Genomic DNA, 27036 nt, shown 5'->3' with positions numbered 1-27036 from the left:
GGAGCAGGGGGACAGGGTTTGGAGGGCAGCCGGCAGGGCTGGCACGGGGCTGGGCGCCAGGATCGCGGCTCCTCCGGAGAGGCATCCGCTGCCGGCGCCAGCAGCAGGGAGCCACGCTGGGGCCAAGATGCAGCTGGGCATGGAGACCTTGAAAGGCTCTTGCCCTGGGATGCAGAGGTTATTACTCACACCTAATTATTTATTAGCGCAGACTTCTTGGCCGGGGCAGTTTATCCACTCGTGCTGTGCTGACAAGGTAATGTCGGCTCCGGCCCTGCTTGGCCGGGGTGCGTTTCCGCTGGCAGAGCGACACGAGGAGGCGGGTAAAGCGGCGTGATGGGGCTCCGGCTCCTGCTAGCGCTGCCTGCCATGGCCTGGGAGGTGCCGGGTCAGACGGGCACCGCTCTCCTGGAGACCCTGCTCCTCCCAACACCCATCCCTGGGGTCTACAGATGCCAGGTTGCAGCCCAGCATTGTCACTTGAGTTAGCAGGAGAGGCATCAGGCATGACTTGGGAGCCAACGTGGAAATTGGTGGGGGAAGAGAGACTGCGTCAGTGTAAATGCCACTCTCTGTTCAGATGGGATGACTAATGGAGAGCAGCATCCTGCTAGGGGAAATGGAGGGAGGAAAAGCTCCACACAGGCAGGCAGGAAAAGGTGTTCGCAGAGCGGCATTTTAGTGGGATAAAATACCCGCAAAGGCGGTAGTGTCACCTTACCCAGCAGCTGCATTGATTTCCACCATGTCATAAACTTGAACGCCTCTCTCTGCTGAGCGCCGGCCTCCCGAGGCTCGGTTTCTGGTTTTATACTTTTCTATAATTTAACATTTGCCTTTGTCTCTTCCTCTTTTCATTAGTTCTCCTCCCATCAATTATCAGCTGCTGAAATGATGGCTGGTCAGTGTCTCAGAGGTTCATTTAGCCTCTACTGAACTGCTGAGCTGCAAGTCATTACTCCCTTTTTATTCCTGTTTTACCCTTGAGTTTGAAGGTGCCCTGATGTGTGAGACAAGGCAGCCTCCAGGTACCATCCCAGTCCCTGCCTCCTTGCCCAGTCTCCCCTGGGCAGTGATGCTGGGAGCATGCTGGACAGATGCAAGGGTTAGCTGAGGCTCTGCAAGGTTGACTCATTCCTCAGTCTTCTTATTTAGGATGGAAGATGTTGCACAGAAATCAGCATTTCCGTGGCAGCAACGGTGCTGGGGGAGCCCCTGCTCCGCACAAAGGTTCATAGGGAACCTCGTGGAGAGGTGCGGGACCAGCTGGGAAGGTCTGCCAGCAGCCTGCGCAGGAGGAGGCAAAGCCGGGAGCAAAGCTGAGAGCTTTGCTTGGAGGAAGAAACATTTGCATCCTGCTTTCCCTTCTTAAAAAAGTAAAAATTTCTCCTGCCTCCCCTGCTTGGCAGTCCTGCAAGCTTTGGAGCATGAATGGCTCTCAGCTGCCGGTGGCGGCCAGCAAGTCCTCCATGGAAGAGGAGTGGTCCACGGCGGAGGCCCAGAGAGCAGCCGCAGCGATCATCCTACACAAGGCTCTGTATTGTTTACGGGAACAATGTGTGTAATTCAGGAGAGATGTTCAATGTGTTTATAAATATATATTTTGACAATTTCTCGGGAGGCTGATGGTTTGCGGGGGCGTTTCTCCAGGAAAGGCTGTCTTGCAGCTTTGCCCGTGTTTGCTTGTTGTTGAGTGCCATGTTACTGAAAACATCTGAAAATCCCACTCCAAAGTCCACCCTTTGGAGATACGCCGTTTGTTCCCGTGTGCTGCTAAGCCTTTTGCATTCTTTACCTTCCTTTGCAGCCTTAAGGTTTAGGGGAAAACATAAACATCCCAATTCCTCTGCCCAGGATGCGCTGGCTGCATGACCAAGCCTGAGAGCAGCTGGGATCGGTGTGGCATTCAAACTCTCCTTGTCAAAGGGCTCCTCTAACCTGTTTTCTCCTTCTCCCCACAGGTATGCGAATACTCGTCACCCTGCTGTTAGATACTCTGCCTATGTTAGGCAACGTCCTCCTCTTGTGCTTCTTTGTCTTCTTCATCTTTGGGATTGTTGGTGTGCAGCTCTGGGCAGGGCTGCTGAGAAACAGGTGTTTCCTAGACAAGAATTTTGCAATGTAAGTACAGCAAAACAAAAAAAAATATCTCCGCCTTTTCTTCTTTTCTCCCTCTCCCCTGCTGGAGAAATCCCGGTGGTCAGCAGGGTTAGCGTCCAGCCGGGATGCAGCCAGGGCCACATCCAGCAGCACGTGGATGAGAGCATGACCATGCTGCACAGCTGCAATGGCAGATCTAAACAGGGCCATCATCTTGGTTCACAAGGTTGTTGGCTTCAGGACCCCGGGTCTGGCTAGGTACTTTTTTTTTAATGAAAAAAAAAAAAAAAACCAAACACTTTTTCAGCAGGTTTCTGAGGGTTTGGAGTGGCTTTCTCATGTTTTTCCTCTGCACCTGAAGGACAAGGATGTTAGTGGTTTGGATTATCTCTGTCTGAGGAAGCTGAGATCCCTGACTCTGAGAATTTAAGGATTTAGAACAAGTAAAAGCATTACAGCTCTCCTAAAATTGCCAGTCCCCAAAACTGTACTGGTCTGGGAGGTCACTTAGCACGCCACACCACCTGGCAGGGGGTTGATGAGATGTTCCTCACGCTGGTACAGGCAGCACCATGGAGATGCTGCTGAAACACACAAATAAATCTTTGTAGGTGTATTAAGATAAGAAGCTTGATGTGAAAGGCATTTAAGACATTTGTATACTCCTCTCAGTCTGGCACCGGCATCGGGGACGGGCAGCACATTTGATCACCTGCTCTTTTTGGTTCTTCCAAGCTAGGCAGTTGCATGGACCAGCATCCCTGCCAGGTGCTCAGAGTGCTAATAGGTCTTAATTGGTCTGATGAGCCTCACCAGAGACCCACACCCTACCCATGGCCCAGGAGCTCTATTTAAGGTCAGCCTGTGGCTCTCAGTCCTGGTTTGAGCTGTGCTGTTGGTGTGCCTGTCTGCACCTCTGCCTTTGTTCCTGGTTTCTTTGGCTCCTGCCTTAGTTCCACAGATGGGTTCTGGATCTGGTTCATCACTTGCCACGTCTTGGACTTTAAATGGACCCTGCTGCTAGCCCTAAGCTCTGCCTGCTGCGTTTGGGCTCTGTCTATACGTGTGCTGCTGGTGCTGGGATGACCTTTGGCTCCTGGCTCATCCCCTGCCGTGGAACATGCCCCTGCTCTCGCTGCTGCCTGGCAATCCCTCAGCATCGTACTGAGCTTGGGCTATTCTGCACTTGCCCCTTCAGAGGTGCAATGTAAGGACGCACCTTAGCACCCATCAGCACAGCAAAAGGATCGAAACCAAGTGCGGCCTGCCAGCTTCCACAGAAAAGGGAGGTATGCCTGGGAAAGCCCTTCTGAAGGGCTCCTGTCAGAGACTGCTGGAGATGTCAGTGGCTCAGAGGTGAGGAAATGCCCGAGACCAGCTAATCGGAGCAACTCTAGCTCTGTAAGAGAAGATAGAGCTTGCAATTATATCTGTTTGTAATCATCTGCTGTCTACAACTTGTGTTGTGTCTGGAAGACAAGCAGAGATTATCCCTCAGTTCTACCCCAGGTCCTCTCACTGATTAGCCCTGTGGCTTTCAGCTCTCTGAGCCTCTCTCTGTGCTGCGGACCATCTCTGATGGCACTTACTCATCCCATCAGAGATGCTGTAAGGCAGAAAATCAATGAGTCTGCCGTGTGTGCGCGCTTCTGCTCCCGCATCCTGATGCTCCAACCTTGCAAGCTCTCTCCTGCACCCACAGCAGGTATTTGCTGGTCACCAAGACCCTCTGTCACTCAGAGTAACTCCTTAGCTGTCATTAAAAAACCCAAAAAGTGGTGTTAAAGCCATTCTCGGGTGGCCTCATTGCACGGGGCAGGCACCATGTGCAGGCAGTGCTTTGAGCACAAGGAGTGCAGAGCTGTAATTAGCTTCAGCGAGTCCCTCTCATCTCTTTGACCAGGTTTCTAAAATACTGTGTGATTTCCTGCAATGTGGAGCTTTTAAAATTAACCACAGGGGAAACGTTTGCTAAGTAGAGATATTAAGCAGCCCAGGGAAGGCGGGCTGTTATGTAATGGCCATTAGCAGCATCAAAGGCATCGCAGGATTTTCTTATCAGGGTCCTGGTCCGGGTCACTGAAGGCAAAATCAGGCTCCCTGTGCTAAGCCTCAGGACCTGTGTTTGAAGAGGCAGGAGGTTTGTAAGAGATCTTCTCCTTCCCGCATCGCCACAGCTCTGCACTGGTTCCTGGGTGCCCCCCAGCAGCAGGTAGTGGTGAATTTGGCTGGCTGTAGGCTATCCGTTGCCTGTGCCCAAGTCTTGTTGCCTGATGCTGATGTTGTGAACAAAGTTGGAGCATTCCAGAGAAATTTGGACAAACGAGGTTTCTGGCATGCTCTGTTGCAGGACAGGTCTATTCCAGCTCTGCTGGTCCCAGTATCAGCATAACAAACATAAGTTGCTCTGGTACCATCACCCAGGCTGAAGCTACTGTCTTGGTCTGTGTTTTGCTGGGTTAGCTTTAGACCTGAGGCACCTGGCTGCAACAAACCAGTCCCTCCATTTCCAGCCAGAAACTACCGCAGGTTGATTGGAGCTGGCTGTGAAAGTTTTGGGGAATCCGGATGAAACTATTCCCATCTTTTCTGTTATTCCAGATTCATTCTCCTGAACCCATAGTTCCAGGCAGCAGGATATAGTTCACCCCTGCAGTGGTCTTTAACACCCCAACAGCAAGTTAGGTTGGGAGAAAAGGCATGGAGTGACTTTGGTGTGGCAGTAACAGGGAAAGCACTTCAGGGTTACATTATTCTGTTATTGTAAAGGGCTAAAATATACAGCACTGGCCCCAAACCAGAAGGTCCTGCTGACCAGCAGCAAGGTGCCATCTGCCCACAAGAAAGTGTGGTGATATAGGCAAAGTCAAGCCCAGGGCTGGACTGGAGAGGGTCCATCACTCTGTCCTCGTGATCGACATGAGTGCTGGAGAGCCCTGACCATCCACCCCCTTCCAGGGAGAGCTGCCAAAGATAACAAAACCAACAAAAGAAGCTTCACACAGGGGATGCAGGATTAAAATTAAGCTCCGGTTTTGGTTAGAAGTAAACAGAATAGAGCTCTGTGGGAAAGGGGGGATGAGATTCTGGTTATTTAGTTTTGTCTGCCAAGTCCCATTAAATCCCAGTGGTGGTGTCCTCAGCCTAAAATGTGTACCAGTGGTTCAGCGGGGTCTGAAGGATGGACAGGCGTGCTGTGCACCTGGGCTGGGGCTGAGCAGATGATGGTCCTGGTTCAGATTTTCCTTACCACCCCATAAACAGGAAGATCTGGGCAGGGCTCACCTTGGCGGTGGTGTCAAACCCTCCCAGATGAAACCAGAACTGGTTTTAAAGCGAGGGTGAGCATCTGAATGCAATCCAGGGTGCCAAGCAGGGAAAGGTCATAGCCCCAAAGCTTTTCTGGAGTAAAGCAAGTGTAAGCGAGCTCAGAGACTGGTGCTTCAAATATAGTTTCTCATCTGCTGCATGTTTCTTTGCATGCTCGCGGCCAGCGGCTTTCTGGGCCGTTCAACTTTACAGCAGGCATCAGTTGGAAGAACTGACTTTGATTTTGCCATCATTCTTCCTGTGGAAACCTTTTCTTTTAAATCCCCCTTGAAAGTTGGCTGCTTCAAGTAAAGAAACTATTTTTAAATATAGTACATTCTGATAAAAATGTGGGGACTTCTTTGAGGTGCACTGGAAATAACTGCTTTGTCTCTCACTTTGAAAATTGCACTGTTGCAATGCAAAATCGTGCTGGAAGGAGGTTGTTTTATTAAGGACTCTTTTAGCAGTGACTTTGAAGGAACCACAGGTAGTCACTGGGCTGTTGCAGTAGCGAATTGGCGAGCAATAAACTGGAGTGGGTCACTGCTGTTCAGGACATGTGAGAAGCTGTCACTCCTCAGCCAGCCCTGGAGACCAGCGTGGTGCTTCAGAGGTCTGTAGTGGCTCAGACACGTCTTCAAACCCCAGGGGAGCTCTCTGCCCGGACTGTACTTCCCCTGGCATTGCACGGCCAGTGGGGAACAGCAGTGCCAGGATGGTCTCCACTGCTGTGTGAGCGAGTGCAGGAGATCCCTGGCAGTGGGAGCTGGAGAGGGAATTTCACAAGGGCTTTTTGGTTGGTCTGGTCCGAGAGAAGAAGGTTCAGTATGCATGCGTGCGAAGGGCAAGAGAAGCCAGCAGTTTATCTGTAAGAGTTCCAGGATGCGTGTCTCCCCCACGAAGCCCTTCTGGCTCCCTCCTGCCATCATGAGTTGCTATCACTGTAAATAAAGGAACTGGGTCACCCCCAGCTTGTCTGGGTTGTTGCTGCTGGAGCTGCTCCTTACTTGTATGTTGTTATGCCGGGGAACGTTTTCCCCCTCCTGGAGCCTTTCAAGGAACTCAGTGGGTTAGAAGTAGGAGAAGGAAGAGAGCTGTGAAGTGCTTTGTATTTATCTAATGCTGCAGGACAGTTATAATGTGAGCACTTCAGTCTTAATTAACTCCGTACCTGCTTGGCATTGTACCGCCTTTGGCTCCTTGGCTTTTGTAGAGCTGCGAGAAGGCACAGACAGCCAAGGCAGACAGTTCCGAGTTTGTCTGAAAGGTACTTCTGAGTTCTGCTTAATTGCTCCTCCCGGCATCACTCCGTGCTGCAACACTGGGTTGTCAGCAGGGTTTCCTCCAGAGAGCAACCTCCTCTGCAGGGAACAGATCCTGCTTGGTGCTGAGTTTCCTCCACCTTTTCCCTCTCCTCCTTTGCCAAGAAGGTTGGATCAGATGATCCTTGAGGTCCCTTCCAACCTGGTATTACTCTGTGATTCCCCTGCTCCTCGGAAAGCTGCAGCAGGATCGTGCTCAGCGCACACACACTACTCCAGCAGTCGTGGATGATGTCCTGCCTGGGATGGTTGGGCTGGGAGGACTGAACCCGGGGGAAGATGCCGCAGAGAATAACTGTTCAGCCTCCTTTGACATAGGAGAGGATGGACTTTCCTGCCCCACTGTTGTCCTTCCTGCACATGAACATGCCTGGGGACAGAGGAAGGAAAATGCATTGCAAAGCTGCTGCAAGCCCAGAGAAAGATGTGTACTGGGCAGCTGGCCGAGAAAGGGGTGTTAATCCTTTCTAATGTGATAACAAGATCCATTCTAGGGCTTAGTTTCTCATGTCTTTTCCCCAGAGCGCAAGGGTCTCGTGATTAGCGGGTTCATTACCATTAATAAGTTATTTGGACTATGCCTGTTGGCAAGTAACAAGGAAGTCGGATTGACCTTTCCTGCATGTGGAGGTAGATGGTTTTGGCAGAGCCGATTCATTTATTTTGTGGATATCGGGGATTCCCTCATTCTGCAGCACTGTTGTTTCTTATCCTTGCTCTCCTTCCTTCTTTCCCCTTTTCGGTTTTGCCAGCAGGGTCATCAAGCAGAGGAACTAGAAGAAAGTCTTAAATTTGCAGTGCTTGCTCTCAGCTGGTGTGTCCCTTCCCTGCTGTGTTTGGTGATGCCACGGCATCGTGCAGGTCCCTCCCACACGGGCGGATGCTCGTGGTGTCTCTGTGCCCAGGGCAGACATGGAAGAGGGAAGGTCTTGAAAAGGGTTGGGCAGAAATTTGCCCCCGTGTGACTGATTTTGGCCTGTCACAGGGAGGACTTTCTTTTAGCTCGTAAATGATCTGGGGGACAGTTGCAAAAATGAGCAACGCAGAGAAAAGGGAGGACAAAATCAGTTAGGCAGCAGCAGAACCAAATCAAGCTTCATCCACCCTTCGCAGTCAAGCTGTGCTTTGTTTTCCTAGTTTTATTTTCCTCTCACCGCCACCAAAGTATGTCATTCTTTTGGTTCTCCAGAGGGATTATGCCCAGATTTTTTTTTTTTCTATGCAGCTTATTAGACGACAGCCCAGGGCGCTGTGTCTGCAGGCAGTTTTTCTCCTTCAGCCCAAGGCCTCCTAAATGGTGACTCAGGGGAAACGCAGCCTCTCAAATCTGTGTATGTGGCTCATTACAGGCCTTTGGAGTTGAAATGTGTAGTGAATAGAGAAGCGTTGCACGGGAGGAGGATCGGTCCTGTAGGTCCCCAGCCTGGTTGTGTCCCTTCCCTGCGATGAAACTGGGTGCGTGGGCTCCAGCAGAATTGGCTGGCACACTGCTCTCTGGCTAACTGTCTCCCTGTCCAGCTTGCCCAGCGGGGGTGGGCATATCAGGAGATCAGAGATCAGCTCTGGGGGCTGAAATAGAGATGATTAATTTGGGACAATGAACACGTATGAGAGTCCAGCAGCTGGGAGGGCAGACAGCTGCCGAGTCGCGTGAAGCACTGGATGTTGTGTACGTTGTGCTGTGGTGGAGAGACGGCTCACAGGGGAGCTTGGGTGTGAGACTGGAGCGGAGCATCAGCTGATGCATCAGCCGTTCTGTCTGAGCACTTCTTCCATGGTCAGTGTTCTTGGCACGGGCATGTGCATGTCTGCATCTAAACACGAAACTGCTCCCAGGAAAGGAGTGTGTGCAGCCGTAGCTGCTAATTACACAATCATCCCTCCAGATGGTCCATCTCCCTCTGCAAGTCCAGCTTTGCTCTGGGTAGAATCCTAATTACGCTGGCCCATGAGCTGCAGTGTGCTGAGCCTTCCTGTCCTGCCTGCTGCCAAAAGGTGTTTGTGATCAAGAAACGCCTGCTGCTGGTGTTGTGCTGGGGTGTTGCTTTCAGGGTGGTGAAGGAAATAAGTATTTGCTAAGTGTCACAGCTCCACCTGGCTCTGGAGCAAATTTTCCTGGAGAATCTGTTGTAGTTTGTAGTCTAGTTGCTTTGAGAAGGTAGCAAAAGAGACCTCTTCTGCCGTCATCTTAGGAACTTAGAGCAGCTCTTTGCCTGTAACCCATGAAGTCCTCTTTTCAAGAGAGGTGAAGTCAGCGCCAGGGAAGCCGGTCATACCCAGAGTCCTGTGGCCATGCTACTTTGCTGTGTCCTACAGTGCACAGCGTAGTCCAGGCTTGGTCTGAGCTCTGGGGATGTTAGACCCCTGTCACCATCACAGGGTATAGAATGATCCCAATGTCCCATTTGAAAGACTTCAGAGCTACTGAGCACCTGCTATTGAGTTCCTTGGGAGGAGCCTAATGAGACATGCACCCATGGCCTCTCAAACCTGGAGGTTTTAGAAGAAAATGTCCTTCCTGAGGCTGGTGGGGCTGAGATGGCTCTGCCCTGGGTTGCATCATGTCTCATGGAGGTGCAGAGCCCTCCCAGCACCTCCCTGGGTGAGCAGGCTGAGGCAGGCATTGTGGCTGTAAGCAGAGATGTCCCAGGTGTGGGGGGTCCCCACCACATCTATTTGAGGGTGCAGGAGCCCTTTGCATGCGAACTGAGCCCCTCTCAGCATACCCACTGAGGCCAAAACAGAGCTGCCAGGGCTCTGCCTGCCACTTGTGAGTTAGCAGAAGTCACTTCTCCGGTGTCTTGTCTCCTCCTCCCTCTGTTTCTTCTCTCAAGTTCCCCGGCTGTCTTTGCCCACAGTCAGTAGCACTCCCAGACACATCCCTGCACCCTGGTGCGTTTTCATCCTCCGCCAGCCTCCGAGGTACCCCCCATTGTGTGACAAACTCTGCTGGTTGTAGTGTCTGATCTGTTAGCAAACACCGTGCTAGCGTAGCACTCAGCCTTTTCTTCAGCTTGTTTTATATGGAAATTTCCTCCAAGTGAAACCAATTCGTGGGAGGGGAAGGAGAAGGCTTTTAGGCAGTCCTGGAGGAAAAACATTTTTCAAGTTTCTTCCTTGTCTCTTGAATCTAAGGCATAGAAACTGGGAGGAAGATAGCACAGGTTTGTCTAGAGGTGCGGGAACGCTGCAGTGGGAGGGCAATATCTGGTGAATATATTTAATCACCGGTGAACAATACCCAGTTCCTCTCCCTTGCTACTCCTGCCTGCCCCTGAAGCTGGATGAACCCTCAACATCCATCTCAAGTAATTCGTTGATGGAGAACCAAATTCCCCAGGAAAGTTGTTCGGGTTAATTTCCCCTCAGCTCTGCCCTGCAGCAATTGCGCTCTCCTTAAAATGCAGTTGCTGAGTGACTCTTGCTTCACTCAAGGGTTTTGGGGAGCAATTTCAAGCAATCGGCTGGAATAACGCTAGTTTGGCACTCATTAGAGCCAAATTTATTCAACAGTTAGGTACATTTAGAAACAGATAAAAATACAGCTGTCCTGTCTTGAAGAATTACCTGCTTATCTTCTACCCACATCTCACTTGGTCATATAATTTGTGTGTTGCCTTTTCTCTTATCTCCTGACTGATTATATAGCATCTTAGATCCCTGCGGCTCTGAACACAGCAGATAAAGTCGGCTCTAGGACTCTGCACCTTCTCATTTTGAGCAGTGCTTCAGCAGTGTGAGTGCCGGTGGGTCTCACTAACGCTAATCAAAGAGCATGAAAAGTCCTGGGCTCTGGTCGCTCGCTGATCTGCCCCAGAGCACGGTTTGGGAAAAGGCGCATCCCTGCCATGCCGCAATTAGAGCACTTGCTTATCTGAGCTGTAACAGAACCATAAACTTGATCCAGGCCAATTAAATCAGATATGCAGTAAGCATACAGTTCCTATTAATGTGGGCTCTTTTTTTTCTTATGTAAGTACAGAAGGAATTTGAGATGGCCTGTGGCTGAGCCTCTCCTTGTTAAAGTTCAGCTCACTCATCCCGGAGAGGTGCTGATGGGCAAATTTATTGGAAAGCTGCTTTGACATCAGCTTTTCCAAAGCATCTTCTGAGCATCAGAAGAGTGATCTTAAAATCCTTAGATGGAAACAAAAAATTCCCTAGATTTTTGGGAAGCACCTGGCCTGCTGGGGTTTGTCCTCTCTATACCCTCTCATCTCAACTTCCAACTGCCCTGTTCACTTGGGAAAGCTCAGGCTGATATTTAACTGCAAGATCACTGGTGCCTTACAGGATGCTGTAAGCAAAAAGCTTTGTAGATAAAGGTAGGGGCTGATATCTCAACTGTGACTTGCTGTCCCCAGTCTGATAGGGCTGAAGGGCAAAGGAGAAATAACGCACCCAAACCAGGGACAGGAACCAGCGCCTTTTGCTGCTGATGAAACAAGGGGTGCATTGCTTGTCCTCATTCTTCTCTTTCTTTCCTCCTCCAGGACATACAACCTTACTTTCCTGCATCCGTACTACCGAACAGACGAAGCGGAGGAGAATCCATTCATCTGCTCATCGCATCGTGAAAACGGCATGCAGAAATGCTCCAACATCCCAAACAGGAGGGAGTACAAGGTGGAGTGCACCTTGAGCATGGACTCCTACACCCCAAGTTTATACAACCCTGACTTCAGCAGCAGGAACGCCTGCATAAACTGGAACCAGTATTACAACGTATGCATGGCAGGGGACGTAAACCCACACAACGGAGCTATCAATTTTGATAATATTGGATATGCCTGGATAGCTATTTTTCAGGTAGGATTCTCCTAAAGATTTTTCTGTTTCTTTTTGTTTTGTCATCTTTTGCTTGGGAAGGTTTTGATAGATGCATCCGAGGAGAAAGGAATTTGCTTTCATCTGCCTGAAACTGCAAATAAAGACACACTGAGTAAATGAATCAGACAATAACCTGCACAAATGTTGCAAGAGAGCATTTGGAGAGAACAGCCATTTTTTCCAGTGCATTTTAGAAGAGGGGGAGAATACTTCTTGAGGCAGACAAAAGCACTGCAAATCAGACCTGGACAAATCCCAGGGATTTTTGAGAGTTAGGGTCTATTTATTGCTGTAGTATCAGGAAATGGAGAGTGTTGTCCAAGTCCTTAAGCAAGACTTAATATCGTTCTAAAATGTAGGAACTAGCTCGATGGTGTGGTTTGGGCTTGATTCTAGAATTGCGGGGTTGTACTGATTAAGATTACAACTGGAGGGAGGAAGAAATAATCCGAACGGTCCATTCTGGCTGGAATACCTGTGAAGAGATACTACTCGAGGACTTGGAGTCTCTCTTGATCCACACCTGTACAGTTCTTCACTAGAGACCAAAGTGGGGAGCCTTTACAGGTGATGCTCCAGCAACTGAAGCATTTTTAAAGCATTTGTAGCTCTGGAACATTGGATAACTCACCTACACAGTTCCGAGGCTCTGGTCTCTTAGGGCTAGCCTATTTTAAATGATCCGTGTACTCTTTTCCATTTTTAATTTGCGCTTCCTGTTTTTAATACAAATTTCCATATGCTTTTGCCTAGATGCCCTGTTTTATTTAGTCTTCCTGAAGTGTAGGTGACATCTATTCCTAAAAGAGAAGTTCCTTTAGTTTTGTTAATGATGAATAACTGCTCATTCAGAGCCCTAAATACCATTTATGAATTTCCTTCTAGTTTCATATTATAGTATGAACTTAATAACTTTCAGTTTTCATCTGGGAGTTGTAAAGGGGCGATTGCTTGCTCTGAGCATCTTGTTTGCTCTCATGCTGTTGCAGTAGCACACCTTGAATCACACTGCTGCTGGTGTCAGAGGCTCAAAACCGAATCCAGAAGGGTTCAGACAGATCCCAAGTCTCTACTAGGCTATGTTTTTAAAAATGCTGTGGTTCTCTCCTGGAATTAGTATGTCGAGAGGAGCTGCCGTAGTAATTTTTAATATTCCTGACTGGTGGCGAGTGTTGCATAAAGGAAAGAGGGAAATCAAAGCGAGAGTAGTAGATAAGTCTCCGGCTCCACTTGCATTCTCCTTTTTCTGCTCTCGCATAGTTCTTTGACAGAGCTTGATGGATGTTCCCAGGAGGTCCCGTCTGGCTCCCACCATGGGGCGGCAATGTTCTTACTGGAGAAAGGGCAGAGGGCAGCGCGTTGCAGAGTGCCTGTGGTAGCGCACTGAAAATGAGCAGGTGCTTCTCGAGGGGTCCTGCTTACTTTTTGCTTCCTGAGCCTTTTTGCGGGCTGCGTGTTTTCATTTCATGTTGGCATTTCATTTCCTCAGCCTGAAAAAGTACAGTTTTAAGCCAGGAAGAATAAACCAGCCGCAGCAGAGGTTTCGACTGATTCTTTTGGGCAGAGGGGAGCGTCTGGCAAAGTTGGATGTTGTATCCATAGATCATTTTGGCAGCTGCCAGGGGGTTTATGATTGGTTTTAGTGCTGCTTAGGCCATCCAAATGTTAAAGAGTATTTCAACCAAAACTCTTCTTACATCTTTATTCCTTTCAGAAGTAGGACTCACTTTTAGAAGCTGAAAAGAATATAACTCCAGGTAAAGCAGCTGTTGGGAGTAAGGTGCTTGCTTAACTTTGATATGGAAAGAGTAAATCATTACTGCAAGAGGTTGGGTGCTCAATCAAAACAATTGCTGTAAGCAGAGAACATTTAACAAATAAAGCTATTGTGTTGTACTCTCATTACATTTAATAGTTGAAGCTGGGTAGCACCAGGTCAGCAGTTAGATGACGCCTCGGAGTAAGCAGTGCAGAAAGTAGAACTGATGGGTTTAGTAGCTCAGGAGCTTCTCTGTGAATTGGTATTGAATTACTGGGCAGAACGCACTCTGCTGTGTTCTGGATGAGACAGGTCCAATTGTCCTGATCCCCTCTGGGAAATAATGAATACGTGGTGCTTTGCAAGAGTTATGATGGTGGACTGAACCTCAAGGTCTGGCAAGCCTCCAGTTTGCATAATGGCAATCTTAAGACTCAGCTGGATAGAGCATCCCTCATGATTTATCCCAAATGAGTTGGAAATCTAGCATGGTTTAAGAGCTGTCAGAAGGGATGTTGGTGAAATGAGCCCCACAGGTGAGATTCGGAAGGAAGCTTGCAAGCGCAGTGACTGCAAGTTGTGCCCAAGAGTTTCCAAGGGCGCAGTTTGATACTGTGCAGACTGCAAACAAACGAAACCAAAAGCATATTTTGACAGGGAAATCTGTTCTCTACTCCAAAACGTCCTTGTGAATGGTGCGCCAAGGCAGGCAGCTAGCAGTATGGCCAAGCTCTTTAGGCAGCCAAGCTGAAAGACATTTAATGTCATGGTAGTGATCCTGAACTTGCAAGTAACCTGGCACGTGCCAGCGGGGCGTACCAAACAACAAAATGCATTGTTGACCTTCCAAGCAGATGAGTAAGTCGAAGGCATCAGACATGAGAACCAACCTAGTGTAAATAATAAAGTCTTAAAGCAATAAAGACGATGGCTGTGTCCATGGGTGTTTGAAAGAGTAATAATTCCTTATGTAATCCTGCAAGTGATTCATGTTTTGATTCCCCTCATTTGTTGTGTAATAGGCTAATTCATGTATATATTTGTTACAAAGGCACGTTCAGTGGCAAATTATGTGAACTAATTAGCTTATTACAAAATAAATGAAAGGAGATGGAACCTAAATTAACTGTGAGGTTTGACATGATATAAAGATCCCTTTATTGCACATGAATTTCAGCCACAATAGTAAAAGCAGTAATTACAGGTATTGTTGTCACACTGCAAATGATGAATTACCCACCTAACAAAGTCCAATTTAATTTGAATTACTGACAGTCTCAGTGGAACAACCAAAACACTGTCACCTTCCTAACCATCAGTCTGGGAGTGGCCAAGCCTGAACGCAGAGACCCATTAAAACAAAAGAGGGTTGGATGGCTGGTGAGATACACAGTTTGGGAAGAAGAGATGATTTAGGCTACTTTGCAAACCACAAAACCATTGCTTGGATGATTTCATGTCTGACTTCCAGAAAAGTAAGACTTATAATAGCACTTTACATCAGGAGGCAATGCTTTTGGCAAAACTAGTGAGGCAAAGTTGAAGGAGCAATAACATTCAGCTAGGCAGAACCAAGATGAGATCAAGAGAACAAGCTGTTCCTCCTTGCCTCCTTTCAGGATGTAGCTGGAAGGACTGAACTTTGAGAGCAAATGTACGGGAAAAAATTACATAAACATTTCTGGAAATATCCATCCAATACAAGACAATATGAGTGTGGCAGTTCAGAGGGGCTCTGACACTGCTGGTGCTGGCTGAGTTACCTTTTCTGTAGCCTCCTCTTCACATTTTGTTTTTCAGAAGTGGGTGCATTTTCTAAGGGGCTTCCTTAATGAAAGACCCTCTTGAAATCAGTCCTTGGGTGCAGCGCTCAGATTCATGATTCTGTTTCTGGCTTATGTTATTCTGAGCGCATGTTGCTTCTACAAGGTTTCGCTTAAGAAGACATATCAGTTAACAAGTTAATCAAGTCATACAAGTAACACATCTCTGGCCCATCATCAGAAGGCCCTAGCGAGGGAATTCTCAGAGGAGACGGTTTTGCATTCAGCAGCCCCCTTGCTGCTGTCAGGGGAAAAAAAAAAAATAACCCAACAAAAAGCCTGGTTGTGTTCACGAAAGCTGAAGACAGCCCAGCAGGCACACGACATGATAAGAATGCCCAAGAAAGAAAAAGCTGAATCGCCTTCTGAAGAAAGATGTCTGGAAATAAAGCAGCATTAAAGCAACTGTCAGCAGCAGCAAGAGTTCAAGGTGTTATCTTGATAGCGTGCTTAGATGGAGAACAACTCTTTGCACGTGGTCTCACCAAAGCTAGGGGTATGTTACAGCCACAAAGGTGTGGGTGACCAGCTGAGGAGAAAAGAACAAGTTTGAGGTGGGAAAGTGGGGGGAACTGATGCCACCCACTTCTTCCTTCATTTGTCCTTCTGGGGATACTTTACTCCTAAAGCGATGGCAGGCTGCCTGAGCAGGTACGACAGCTGGCACTGATGGCCATATGCTGCAGGCCACCTGCCGAAATAGCCTTTTTGTTTGGATGTGAAGTTACCTCTTCTGTGCTCTAGCTTGTCAAAAAAAGCCCCTGGGAGCTTGTGTAAGCTATCTCAATCCAATCAAGGATTTAGTCTTTTTGACCCTGCGCTGTGGGCTGATGAGGAGCTTGATTTGTCTCTGTGTTGCTGACTCAGCTTCTGGCAGGACCTGCGCCCCTACGAGCTGAGCCTGTAGATGGGCCAGCTGAGAAGGTACAGAGCTTGGGGGGAGATGTCAGGTTTGGAAAGAGGAAGGTTCAGTTGTCTCATTTCACCGTTGTTTGGTGCCCTGATCTGTTCCACAGCTGTTGCCCACTTCACATGTTTTTCAGCCTCTGTACATCATGGTTGAAATCCTTCCCAGAGGATTTCTCACTTGCCTGGAAATATTTCAGCTAAGTCCATAATGGGAACCATATCTTCGGTTTGAATTAAAGGAAAAATGACATGCACTTCAATGCACTTCTGTGGCCAAATACACGAATGAGCTTGGAGTCCCTCCTCATCCATACTGTCACTCAGTTAAGAAAAGATCTTGTTTGAGGAGAGAAGACCTGAAGCTCTAACGTTGCTTTCCCTTAGAGTAAGCACAAACCTCCACCCTGGAACCTCCTGGCAGGACAGAAATGGCAGTCATTCCTCTTGGTTCCTACCCACATATCTTCTTAGCTGGGCTGTTACTCAGATGGATATTAATACGGACCATTTTGGGGCCTGTTTCTCTTGCGTTGTTGCTGGGACCTCAGAGTACTTCAACCAAGTTCCTTACAAAATGACAACTCAGGAATGGTTACGCCAGTGTCTCAAGAGTATTGTACCCAAGGCGGTACTGATACACTTGCTTGCGTGTCTGCTGCAACCTCTGTTCTTCCACTTTCAGTGGTCTTAAATATTTTGGGGAACAGCCAAAAGGCAGACTAAGGCAGAAGGAAGTGAAAGAGCCTCAGGGCTTCCAACTGCAATTGTATTTGTGTGTGCAACATGTAGTTTTGTGGGCCATGTTTTTCAGCAGCAGCTGTCGCACTGGGTGCCCATGTTTTCAGAGTTCATCGAGTAGATAATGTTTTGGCCAAAAGGACTATTTTTTTGTCAAATGGTTCATTCTTTAAACTGGAGATATGTGTCAACAATGCTTATCTGTGCTGAATTTGGCAAGAAAAGAGTTCTAAGTTTTTCATTTCCACTGCTTTAAGATGATGCTTTGTCACTAGACTTGGATTTGGTTTGGATCACCAAAAATATTTCACTCTAAATGACGGGGTTTGAGTTTTGTTGGTGTTGCTTTTTTTTTTTTTTATTTGGTTGGCCAAATAAACATAGTTTTCTGCATTTGAAGAGCTTTCATGCTAAATACCCAATCTAAAAATATCCAGCCCCATTAAAGCATCTCAGAGTGTGCTTCCAAGAGGATTAGTTACTTTTGAAAAACCTCCTTCATCTAGAAGGAATCATCCCATATAGCACAAGTCAGAGATGTCATCCTGATTCCAGGTCTGGGTCTGCTAACCTGTGGGAGGTATTGGAGGGACCCAGGGTGGCACAGAAACCTGCTGCAAACTCTGTAGCTTTGGAAGGGTTTCATCGTCCCTCAATCACAGATTCTTTTATCCAGAGCAGAAAGAGGGGTGCCTGCAGCAAGCCATGGCCTAATCCGGAATCCTGTTAAGTGATGAAAAAGCCACTGGTCTTGAGGTGCATCAACAATTCTTACAGGGAAATCTTACCCCTCCACTCTGATTAGTGTGAATGGGTAAAGCTTAGACACCTGAAATGTGTTTTGCGTCATAGTCCTGCACAGAGGACTAGTTGTGCTTGGAGCTGTGTACCCTTTGTCCCTAATAGTCTTGAATATATTTTGAAACAAGGTGTTACAATGTGAATAACAAAACCCCTTGCTTTTTCCATTTGGGCCAATACCCCAAATTACTGCTGTGTTCCAGACAGTGGTGTCTGGAGAAGCGCTGTCATTCATATAATTGCTATATGGTACACTCATCTGTAAGCGAGGATCTCAGTCTGGCTTTGGTTCCCTTCTCATTGCAGACTCTTCATCTTTCAGCTCTGCTCTGCGATAAAACTCTGATTTATGGTGTTCTCTATGATAATGGACTCATTATTGCTGAAGCTAAACAGTTAAATACATTCCCTGTGCATAAGATACTTTACACAAACAATGAAGACAGGGGATAATTATCATAGTAAATCAGACCTCATGAATATGGACTGAGATGTGATTTGTTGTAAGCAGCAGTCATCTGAAATCAGTGATGCTTTTGCTGTCGGATGGGGATCTTGTGTTATTTAGTGTGAAACGGAGATGGCAACTAACCTTCCTTTTGTAGCAAAAGTTGTTGAGTTTTTACGCCATTTTTAAGCCCATAGATTCACTTTCATGAGGTTTTGGGTCACCAATAACAGCATCAGTGACATGCTCAAGTTTAGTGCGCACTGGCTGCACTCTGCTTTTCAAGAGCCGCTGTGCTGGACGAGCTGGTAATGCTGACCAGAGATCACATCTATGTGGAACAAATTTGAGAGATCACAAATCACAAACAAATGCCAGGTTGCGCAGTTCCCTTTTATTTTCTGTTTTGCGGGGACCACTTTTCCGAGCAGATAGACACATGCTTTGCAAGACTCTTCACTTATAAAGAAATGGCTAAAGTCGCTCTGCAAAGTAAGCAGGCCCTCGAAGTGAAAGGAAAAGCATCTGTTCAAAGGACATTACTCAGAATATAACGAAACCTGTTTTTCTGACCACGAGGTTACTTAACAACATGTGTCGCGAAGAAATAATTAAAATTGTGAAGTTGGCTTCAAAAAGAGTGATTTGATTAGCTGCCAAGCACCCTGCATACGGAAAAGGAAGACTCCGTTATTAGCTGGGCAGGGAGGTTGGAACTCGATGATCTTCAAGGTCCTTTCCAACCTAAACCATTCTATGATTCTATAAATCAATATGCCCAAGAGGGCAGAATAAATAGATAAGAGGCTTTCAGAAATGAATACTGAAGGCCTTATAAAACTTACGGAGACCATCGTGGTAATTAATAGCTCTCACAATTTATATCATTTGATCTTGTCTTGATGAGGTTTATAAAAATAAAAAAAAAACAAACCCTTGAAGTAGGGCCAGGGAAATGATGAGATAAAAAGTAAATAAACCCAAATAATGCTGGCAGTCTTCAGAGTTGCTGTTCGGCTCAGCGTAATTGATTTTGATGCAGCTAATGCCCATCTTGTCCCCAAAGAAACCAATTTAGGCCAAAGAAAAAGAGGCTGAGTGCAAATTAGAGATGTCAATTAAGATGAAAACTTCAAATGGTTTGGAAACACTTGGGTTTCTATTTATCTCTATCTTCTCCGGCTTCAGCCAGGCACTGAGTTGAACAAGCACCTGCAATTCTGAAATCAACCACCAAGGAAATTTCTGTTTGCCAGAGCTATGCTTTTTAGGGGTTTTGATCCAAGTGTGTGGTGCTGATTTTGATTCCCATGCTTAGGGTGGCTGTCTCTACAAATGAAGTTTGTTCAAGTAATCCCAGAAGTGAAGTCTTGCCATGAGAAAGATCAGGCCTCAGGGCTAGGCTGGAGTTCCGTATGCTGTGCATTCGGTTCTTACAATCTTTTCAGCTTCACTTCACACAGTAATTTTCTAAACTTTCCTCGATTGATTAGTGGCACCTCAAGGTTGATTTCTGACTGCAGCAGTCCATCTGGCGCTAGCCATTAGTGCTTTCTAATACACAGAAAGTAATTCAGTGTTTGACTTTACTAATTAAAGTAGTTTGGGTGTTGGGTTTTTTTGCCCAGATGATTCTTTTTTTCTTTTACTTAACTGACACTAAAGCAAAAAATAACCTGCTCTTGAATGGACTATAGCCAAGACCTTGCAAAAATTTTGGCAGAGCTCAGACAAGGATTTTTATGATGAAAACTTTTGACATAATAAAAGAAATTGTTCTGCAGAGACCTTTGAAGTGACCCCAGAAAAAAACAATGTAAACCTCCTGTCTCCCTGGGGACAACGAGGAGGTCTGAGTTAATTGCCAGCATCTTTAATCTACATCTCTCTTATGGTTTTCACTCTGGAGTTTTAGATTGATTCTGATTAGCTTAACTAGAAGACCTGATTCTGTCCCCAATTATGCTACTATAAATCAGACGAGCATCTTTGTTACAACTGATGAAATTATTGTGGCATGAGCAAACCAGGAGGATCAGAATCACAGAAGAGAAGGCATTAAAAAAATAAAAATTGGATTCTCTACTCTCATCCTGCTCATAGTAGTATGGTGATCAGCGAGCTCCTGACTGGGGACTGCATGAATGGTGTCCAAGCCAAAGATCAGCAAAGTCAAAATCTATCTTTATGTTCACTTGAGTGAGCTTTCCATTAAATCCTTGTGCTGATGGGAGAGAGGATCAGACACAAGTCTCGGGGCTTTGGTACTCAGCCTCATAGGTATTAATGGGAGACAAATGATTTATCCCATCCCTGCGTGTGCTCTGTAAGAGGTAAAAGACTGAATGAGCAAGCAAGGAGAATCAGACTGAGCATCATACGGGATCTCCCATGGGTTAGAGGACAGCTTTGTTCTCTGCCCAGAGTCTCAGTCCTTCGAAGGCAAAAATCATTTCCCTCTGCTAAGACGGCAACATCTCCTTTCCCACTGGGTCTGTAGCATGTGATTACGGTTGGCAGCACCCTCTAGGACAACCTTGCCAATCATCTTAATTGAATCTTTCAGCTATTTCCCTGCAGCTGCAAATTTTAGTGTGCCACGTATCTTGCACATCTTTTTCATCAGAGCAGAATTAGGAAACGTGTTTCTTGCCATCTTATCTCTGTTGATAAATAATTGTATGTTGCATTTATTGGAAGCTTTGAACTGGTACATTTGGAGACACTGTTTAATATGTCTGTCTGTGAACAACCATGGCTTGAACAGAATTTAATTACTGAGAATGGATTGCTGAGATTGGAAAGCACAAGAAAGGTGCTTCAGGTCCTTGGAAGACATCTATAAAGGGCTTGAAGGGCCAAATGCTGGAGCTGCAGTCAACTGGATTAATCAGATTGGAAACTGAAGAGAGGGGGAAGTCATTTCTGCTTAGCGAAGTAGGTGATATTGCATTCGGGGTGCCCCAAGGGAGGAACAGTAGATAATGCAACACTGAAAAAAATATATCGGTGTTTTGGGGAGAATAGCAAAAGATGCTAGCTTTCCCTCTGAGTTCATCTGGTCTGAGAATAAGTGTGTAGGATCAAACTGTGCATTGCAGCAGTGAACCTTGCACCAGTGCAGATGCCTTTGACTTGGTTCCAAAAAATATTTAAGAGTTTAGTTCGTGGTGTATAGACCAGCTGTTGGCAAATTCAAATGGTCTGGTTCCCATTTGCAGCAAGGCCTTGCTGGGCACATGCAATGAGATCTTCTAGTACGTAAAAATGTATTTGTAATGTCATTCGGAGCACTTTAAAGGACAGCAGGAAAGATGTCCACAGCATGGCAAGAATCAGGCTGTAAAAATCATAGACGCTGTTTCGGTCCAGACAGGTGGCTGTGCATGTGTGTTGTCCTGCATTTCTCCAGCGCTATTTGATTAAAAAAAGAAGACAGATGTCTGTGAGCACGCTCTCTTACAGATTGCTAGTACTCTCTAATCCTTGGCAGCTCAGGAATCCTTCCCCTAGGTACTGCTGCATTTATACTGGGTGGTGAGTCCAAGAATGAATCCACAAAGATGTCAAACAGGAGAACAAAAGCCCAGCGGTCTGTTTATCCCTCCTGTGTCCCTTTGCTTTACAAGTGAGTAGTAAATAATGCAAATTCTAATTAACATCTTAAATATTCTGAGATCCAGATGAGCATTTTCAGCCTTCCAGAGGAGAAACACAGTGTGATGATTGATTCTTGCTGAAAATGCTGTCTAGCATGCAAGAAAAATCCCTCTATAAGTGTTGGTTGGCCCTCACTCTTGTCTCAGCGGCTGTTTCCCAGGTGGGGAGCTGGCAGCGCCTGCAGAAGCCCAACAGCAGCCCGCAGGTAACTCCTTCCGTAGAGAGGGCTCTCTGTTTAATCGTTTCAATGCATTCTGTTTGAGGATTGCCAGCCAAATGCAAATTTGGTGAAGAGGTGTATCCAATATGTTTGGAGGCTCTGGGTTCATTTTTCACCCCCGAGTGTATATGGACGGAGCACCTGCCGTTCCAGCTGTGGCAGCCTGACTCTGAAACGCCCACCCAAATAGAGGGGAAGAAAGGGAGAGAACTTTGAACAGCACAAAGGAGATCGTTTCTTAAGTAGTTGGCAGTGATTCGGTTTAGCCTTGTGTCACCTCCCAACTTGATCCCTCCAGTTTTCCCGTGAACCTACACAGGCATGGAGTGCAAGAGACGGTCGGCTGCTGTGCACAGCCCATACAGGCAAGGGAGGCGGCCAAAAAGAACTTTGCTCACTATTAATGTTTCAACCCTGTTAAAGGAAAGGCTGCAAAGGGCAGGTTGAGTTTGATTGCTTGTCCGTTTCACACCGCTGAACAGACTGATTACTGCCTGTGTCTGCCTAGACAGCTTAACCCCTTCCCAGGCTCCACGGTGAGTAACGGCAGTTGCGTCCACACACACACACAAAAAAAGTGTCTGTTGCTGAATACCACAAATTGATCTCTGGAGTTCATGTTGACCAAAAGCATTCTTTTTGGTTTTGTTAAACCCGTGCCACTGGAAGCATAGCATTGCTGTCTGATCCCTGTACGTCACTAACCAGCAGCGAGGATGTGATATGAAAGAATATCTAATGCACGTAACGGGGAACGGGAGAGGTGGGTACAGTTGGTGTAAATACAGCCAGCATGTCATCAGACCTGATTGCTCAAAGTCTTTAGCAATGCTGACAGAGTAAAACAGCTGCAGGGACAATTTTTACCTGCTCCTTGGCACATCATGTTTATTGGGTTTAGCGTGGAGCTGTATGCGCCGGCTGCTTCTCACCCAGCTGCGTGGTGGGCGTAAAGTTACACGTGCTTCAATGCGGGAATTGGGTTTGAAAACTTGCTGGTAAGACATGGCCACATTCGTCTTTAGGGTGAGAGGAATCAAGAGTAAGTAGTGTTTCTGTTCCAGCACCCATCAGCTGACACAAGGTGCTCTGACGGTCTCAGGGAAACTGAGTACTGATGGTTGTGTGCACAGCAATGCTCTCCCCCTTGCAGGTGTGGTCATATACCAAACAGCCCTATCTAGGAGCTTCTTCCAGCTCCTTGAGTAAAAAATCAGGAGAAAAGTGGCAAGGATTCATGTTTGGCTTCCCTGCAAGTGTTCTGTCCTGATGCTCCAGGTGTGACAAGTACGTTGTTTTTTTTCACTGCCTCAACAGCAAGTGCTTTATGGATCAGCTTTTCCATACACGCCATACAGGAGGTCCTCACACCAACGAGGCTTCATCCTTTTCTTGTTCACAGCAAGCTAATTCACAGTTCCTTCACTGCAAACATGGTTTAAATCAGGAATGGTGCCACTGAAATTGGAGGCAGGCGGCAATTCTTGGTTTATGCTAGGACCACCAAGGCTCACATTAGGCGTAGCGAATAGAATGCGTCAGTGCAAGTAAATTCAGAGAGGAGCTTTGATTTTGTTGGAAATGGTGCTGGAATTTCAGCTCTAGGACTAGTAGCGAGATAGCACTAGAAGCTTGGTATGTTTTATCTAAATAAGATGTGTAAATTACATGGCAGAATTCGCTTTGCTCTGCACACAGCCTGTGTGGTGTTAATTAAATCCTCAGCTTCTTTTTTAGTGGAAGGAAGATTGCGAAAACTAGTATGAAATCAATTCTACATTTAATTAAAGTAACTCTCTTCCATTCAGACGCTTTCCCACTATGATACTGGTGATGCAGTTGCACGGGTGAGCCAGTAGGAATCACAAAGAAAACAGTTTTACAGAAACAAAATTAACTTAAAAACTTGGGGATTTTATGGGTAGCATTACAAAACCAGGGGCCTAAGGTGAAAAGCCCAGATCTCTGCACAGAGAGGCGTTTGCTTTGTTTGTAATCCTTCCTTGGGATTTCTTTGTGCCGGCTCAGAAGCAGTGTTTCAGATGCTTTATTGTAATGTTTTATCATTTTAATTGTACTAGACTCCTGTAGAAACCTCAGGCCTTTGGTCACACACTGCTGCCATCCTAAGCCAACTGGGAAAAGAAGCACAGCAGGTCTACGTGGATGGATGATGGGAGGTGCTGTGGAGTGATGAATACCAGGCACTATCAGAAGATGGATGTTTACTAACTTTTTGGTTGACTCTTGTTCTTACACTTTCTTTCTCTGTCTTCCTGTAGGTTATAACCCTGGAAGGATGGGTTGACATCATGTATTATGTGATGGATGCACATTCTTTTTACAATTTTATATATTTTATATTGCTTATAATAGTAAGTATGAACTGTGAGATGCTCCCATTCCTTGTCCTTGTGGGGTAAAGTTGTTCCCTGGGCTTTTCACAGAGGAGAGCCAGCTAGGGTTCAGAGTGGGATACTTTCCTCCCGCCATAAAGCGTAATCATGCAGGTTATGATTAGGGCTGTGGGGACAGATTATTGGCTACAACAGTCCTTTTTAGTGTCACATGTAATGCATAGTCACAGTTTGTCAAGCCATATGGTCTTCCCTCCCTCTTACTCTCCCAGACTTGGTCTTGTCACCTTGATGTGTCCTAACTGTTGTGCTTTGGCCAAGCAACTGCTAATCAGAACAAAAAGAGAAGAGGCTGTAGCTTTTCTTCCTTTAGGCTCCTCAATATGTCAGAGGACACCTCATGTCAGTGAAGGGCCCTCAAACTATTGAACTTCACCTGAGCCCTTTAAATAACAGTAATAATAGCAGTGCACCTTTCTGAGGTGCTGTCGTTCCTAAAAACAAAGTATTACTCACTGGAGGTGCTGGAGGTTACCTTCAGAAGCTGCCATCCCGTGTTAGCAAGGTTCATTTTTGTTTTGTTTTGTTTTTTTTTTACGTTGGGCACAACCTTCTTCAGGGTCTGCATCTGTAGAAAAGTTATGCATTTAAGTTAGGAAGAGAACAGAGGGAAAAGTACCATGTAGATGTCAGGCAGGAAATGGGATGGAAGCAAAAGTGCTTTTGTGGCTGGATAGTCTTAGTATATAACCCCATCCTCATCAATGTGGTTTTAAAGGCCTTGGGAATTCAAACCACCACAGCTCCCACCACCAGTGGCAAAGGCATGGATCAGAGCAGCGCGAGAGTTTCTCAGTAATGGATAGCATTCTGAAGCCAGTGATTTTTGAGCCTTTAGCAATGGGCCACACATAGTAGAGATTTACGGTCCGCTCTTTTGAGCTCTTCTCTACATATGGATCCTTGCAGAAAAGCCAGAAGGTGACTAATCTCCAAGTCACTTGGAGCTGGGAATGGCACCCTTGATGCTTCTCAAACAGTATCTAGGCTGATATTACATGCTGGAGAATAGCACTGCAAACCATCTCCCAACGGCTTCCCCTGAGGATTCACCAAACAATGGACCAGATTAAATCCATATGTTTCCTACTGAGCACAGCACAGAGGTTTGGCCATGTAGACAGTGGCACTTCGTTGACGTCAGTCCCTTTCACGCCTAAGGGCACTGATTCTCTGATGAGAATATGTGACATTTTCCTTTGGCTGATTTATGAACCCAGGTGGTGAAAAAACAGTTTGTGGACTCAACAGCTGAGGGGAGGATGTAGTCTTAGGTCACTTCACATTCTTGTCCTTAGGACTTCATTTTGAAAACCTGGTATCACCCAAGAACACATCAACTCAAATAGACAATAAATCAGGCCTTTCTAGGAGCACTGAATCTCCTGGAGACACATTTCTCTGTGTCAGAGAGATGCAAGAGTACAAGGTCACCGATACATGGACCCTGACTGTCCTCCTCAAAATGAGGGTGCGCTAAGCCAGGGTGTGAATTGATAGTTTCAGTATAGCACAAATTGGACTTCGGACCATCTTTCCTTGAGGGTTGGCCGGGTGTTTCCTATTGATCTGTTTTGTGGTGGTAACTGATTACGCTGTGTTTCATACACCCTGCATTAGTAGCAAATGTCATCACTGTTGAGGGGAAGAAAGTGAAGGCTATTGTTAAGAGCTTTCTTTGCCATTGCCAAAATAATTTAACATGGTTTAGGAGCAAATTTAGCAGCTCAGGCACATGTTGACATAACATTTGGTGAGCAGACCCTGAGATTTGGCATGTTTGGAAATCTTGGGATTTCTAAGAACCACACTTCAAGTCCAGGCAGTGTGTGATGGTGAATAAAGTGTCTTGCTTTGTAAAGTCCCTACTGATTCTTTTCCCTGTGTTTTCTCCAGGTTGGTTCCTTCTTCATGATTAACTTGTGCCTGGTTGTGATAGCAACACAGTTTTCTGAAACAAAGCAGCGGGAGAACCAGCTGATGCAGGAGCAGCGGGCCCGTTATCTCTCCAACGACAGCACAATTGCCAGCTTCTCGGAGCCAGGTAGCTGCTACGAGGAGCTGCTCAAGTACATCTGCCACATCTTCAGGAAGGTGAAACGGCGGACAATACGTCTGTACAATAACTGGCAGAGTAAGCGCCGGAAAAAAGTTAACCCAAATAGCACCACAAATGGGCAAAGCCACCGATGCAAAAAGCGTATCACTTCCATACACCACCTCATCCACCATCACCATCACCACCACCACCACCACTATCACATCAGCAATGGGAGCCCTCGGGGGCCACGCTCCAACCCTGAGATCTGCGACCTGGAACTCAAGGTCATGAAACCTGGAGGCCAATTGATGCTTCCTTCTCCATCACCCAACTTGCAGAGCCCCGCTCCTCCTCCAGATTCGGAGTCTGTGCACAGCATTTACCATGCAGACTGTCATGTTGAAGGACCGCAAGTGAACTGTAAGTCTTCCAATGCCCCTGCAAGCATTAAGCTGACTGCCGGACTCTCCAACCATGGCAACATGAATTATCCTACCATCCTGCCTTCTCCAACTAGCAAAGCCAGTTCTGTTCCAGTTCCCAAAGGAAAGAAGAACGGCAATTCACCTGTGGCCGTGGTTAATAGCCCTGTAAATATGGGCACGGAATCTTATGGGAAGCTGCAGCAACTGGTAGGAGAGCATGGTAAGGACAAA

General features: G+C 46.6%; 1 protein-coding gene across 1 annotated transcript in view; it reads left to right on the top strand.

The window, feature by feature from the left end:
* Positions 1-27036, top strand: part of CACNA1H (calcium channel, voltage-dependent, T type, alpha 1H subunit) — a 252953-nt gene that overhangs the window by 139202 nt on the left and 86715 nt on the right. Inside the window, exons 5-8 of the mRNA XM_009888554.1 lie at positions 1962-2121; positions 11228-11543; positions 24205-24297; positions 26236-27025. Of these exons, the coding sequence (XP_009886856.1) occupies positions 1962-2121; positions 11228-11543; positions 24205-24297; positions 26236-27025 (1359 nt within the window). The remainder of the gene's footprint in view (positions 1-1961; positions 2122-11227; positions 11544-24204; positions 24298-26235; positions 27026-27036) is intronic.

This window comes from Charadrius vociferus, unplaced genomic scaffold (assembly GCF_000708025.1).
Source record: "Charadrius vociferus isolate BGI_N301 unplaced genomic scaffold, ASM70802v2 scaffold27, whole genome shotgun sequence".
Taxonomy (NCBI): Eukaryota; Metazoa; Chordata; class Aves; order Charadriiformes; family Charadriidae; genus Charadrius; species Charadrius vociferus.
This window is presented reverse-complemented; position numbering and strand designations above follow the sequence as displayed.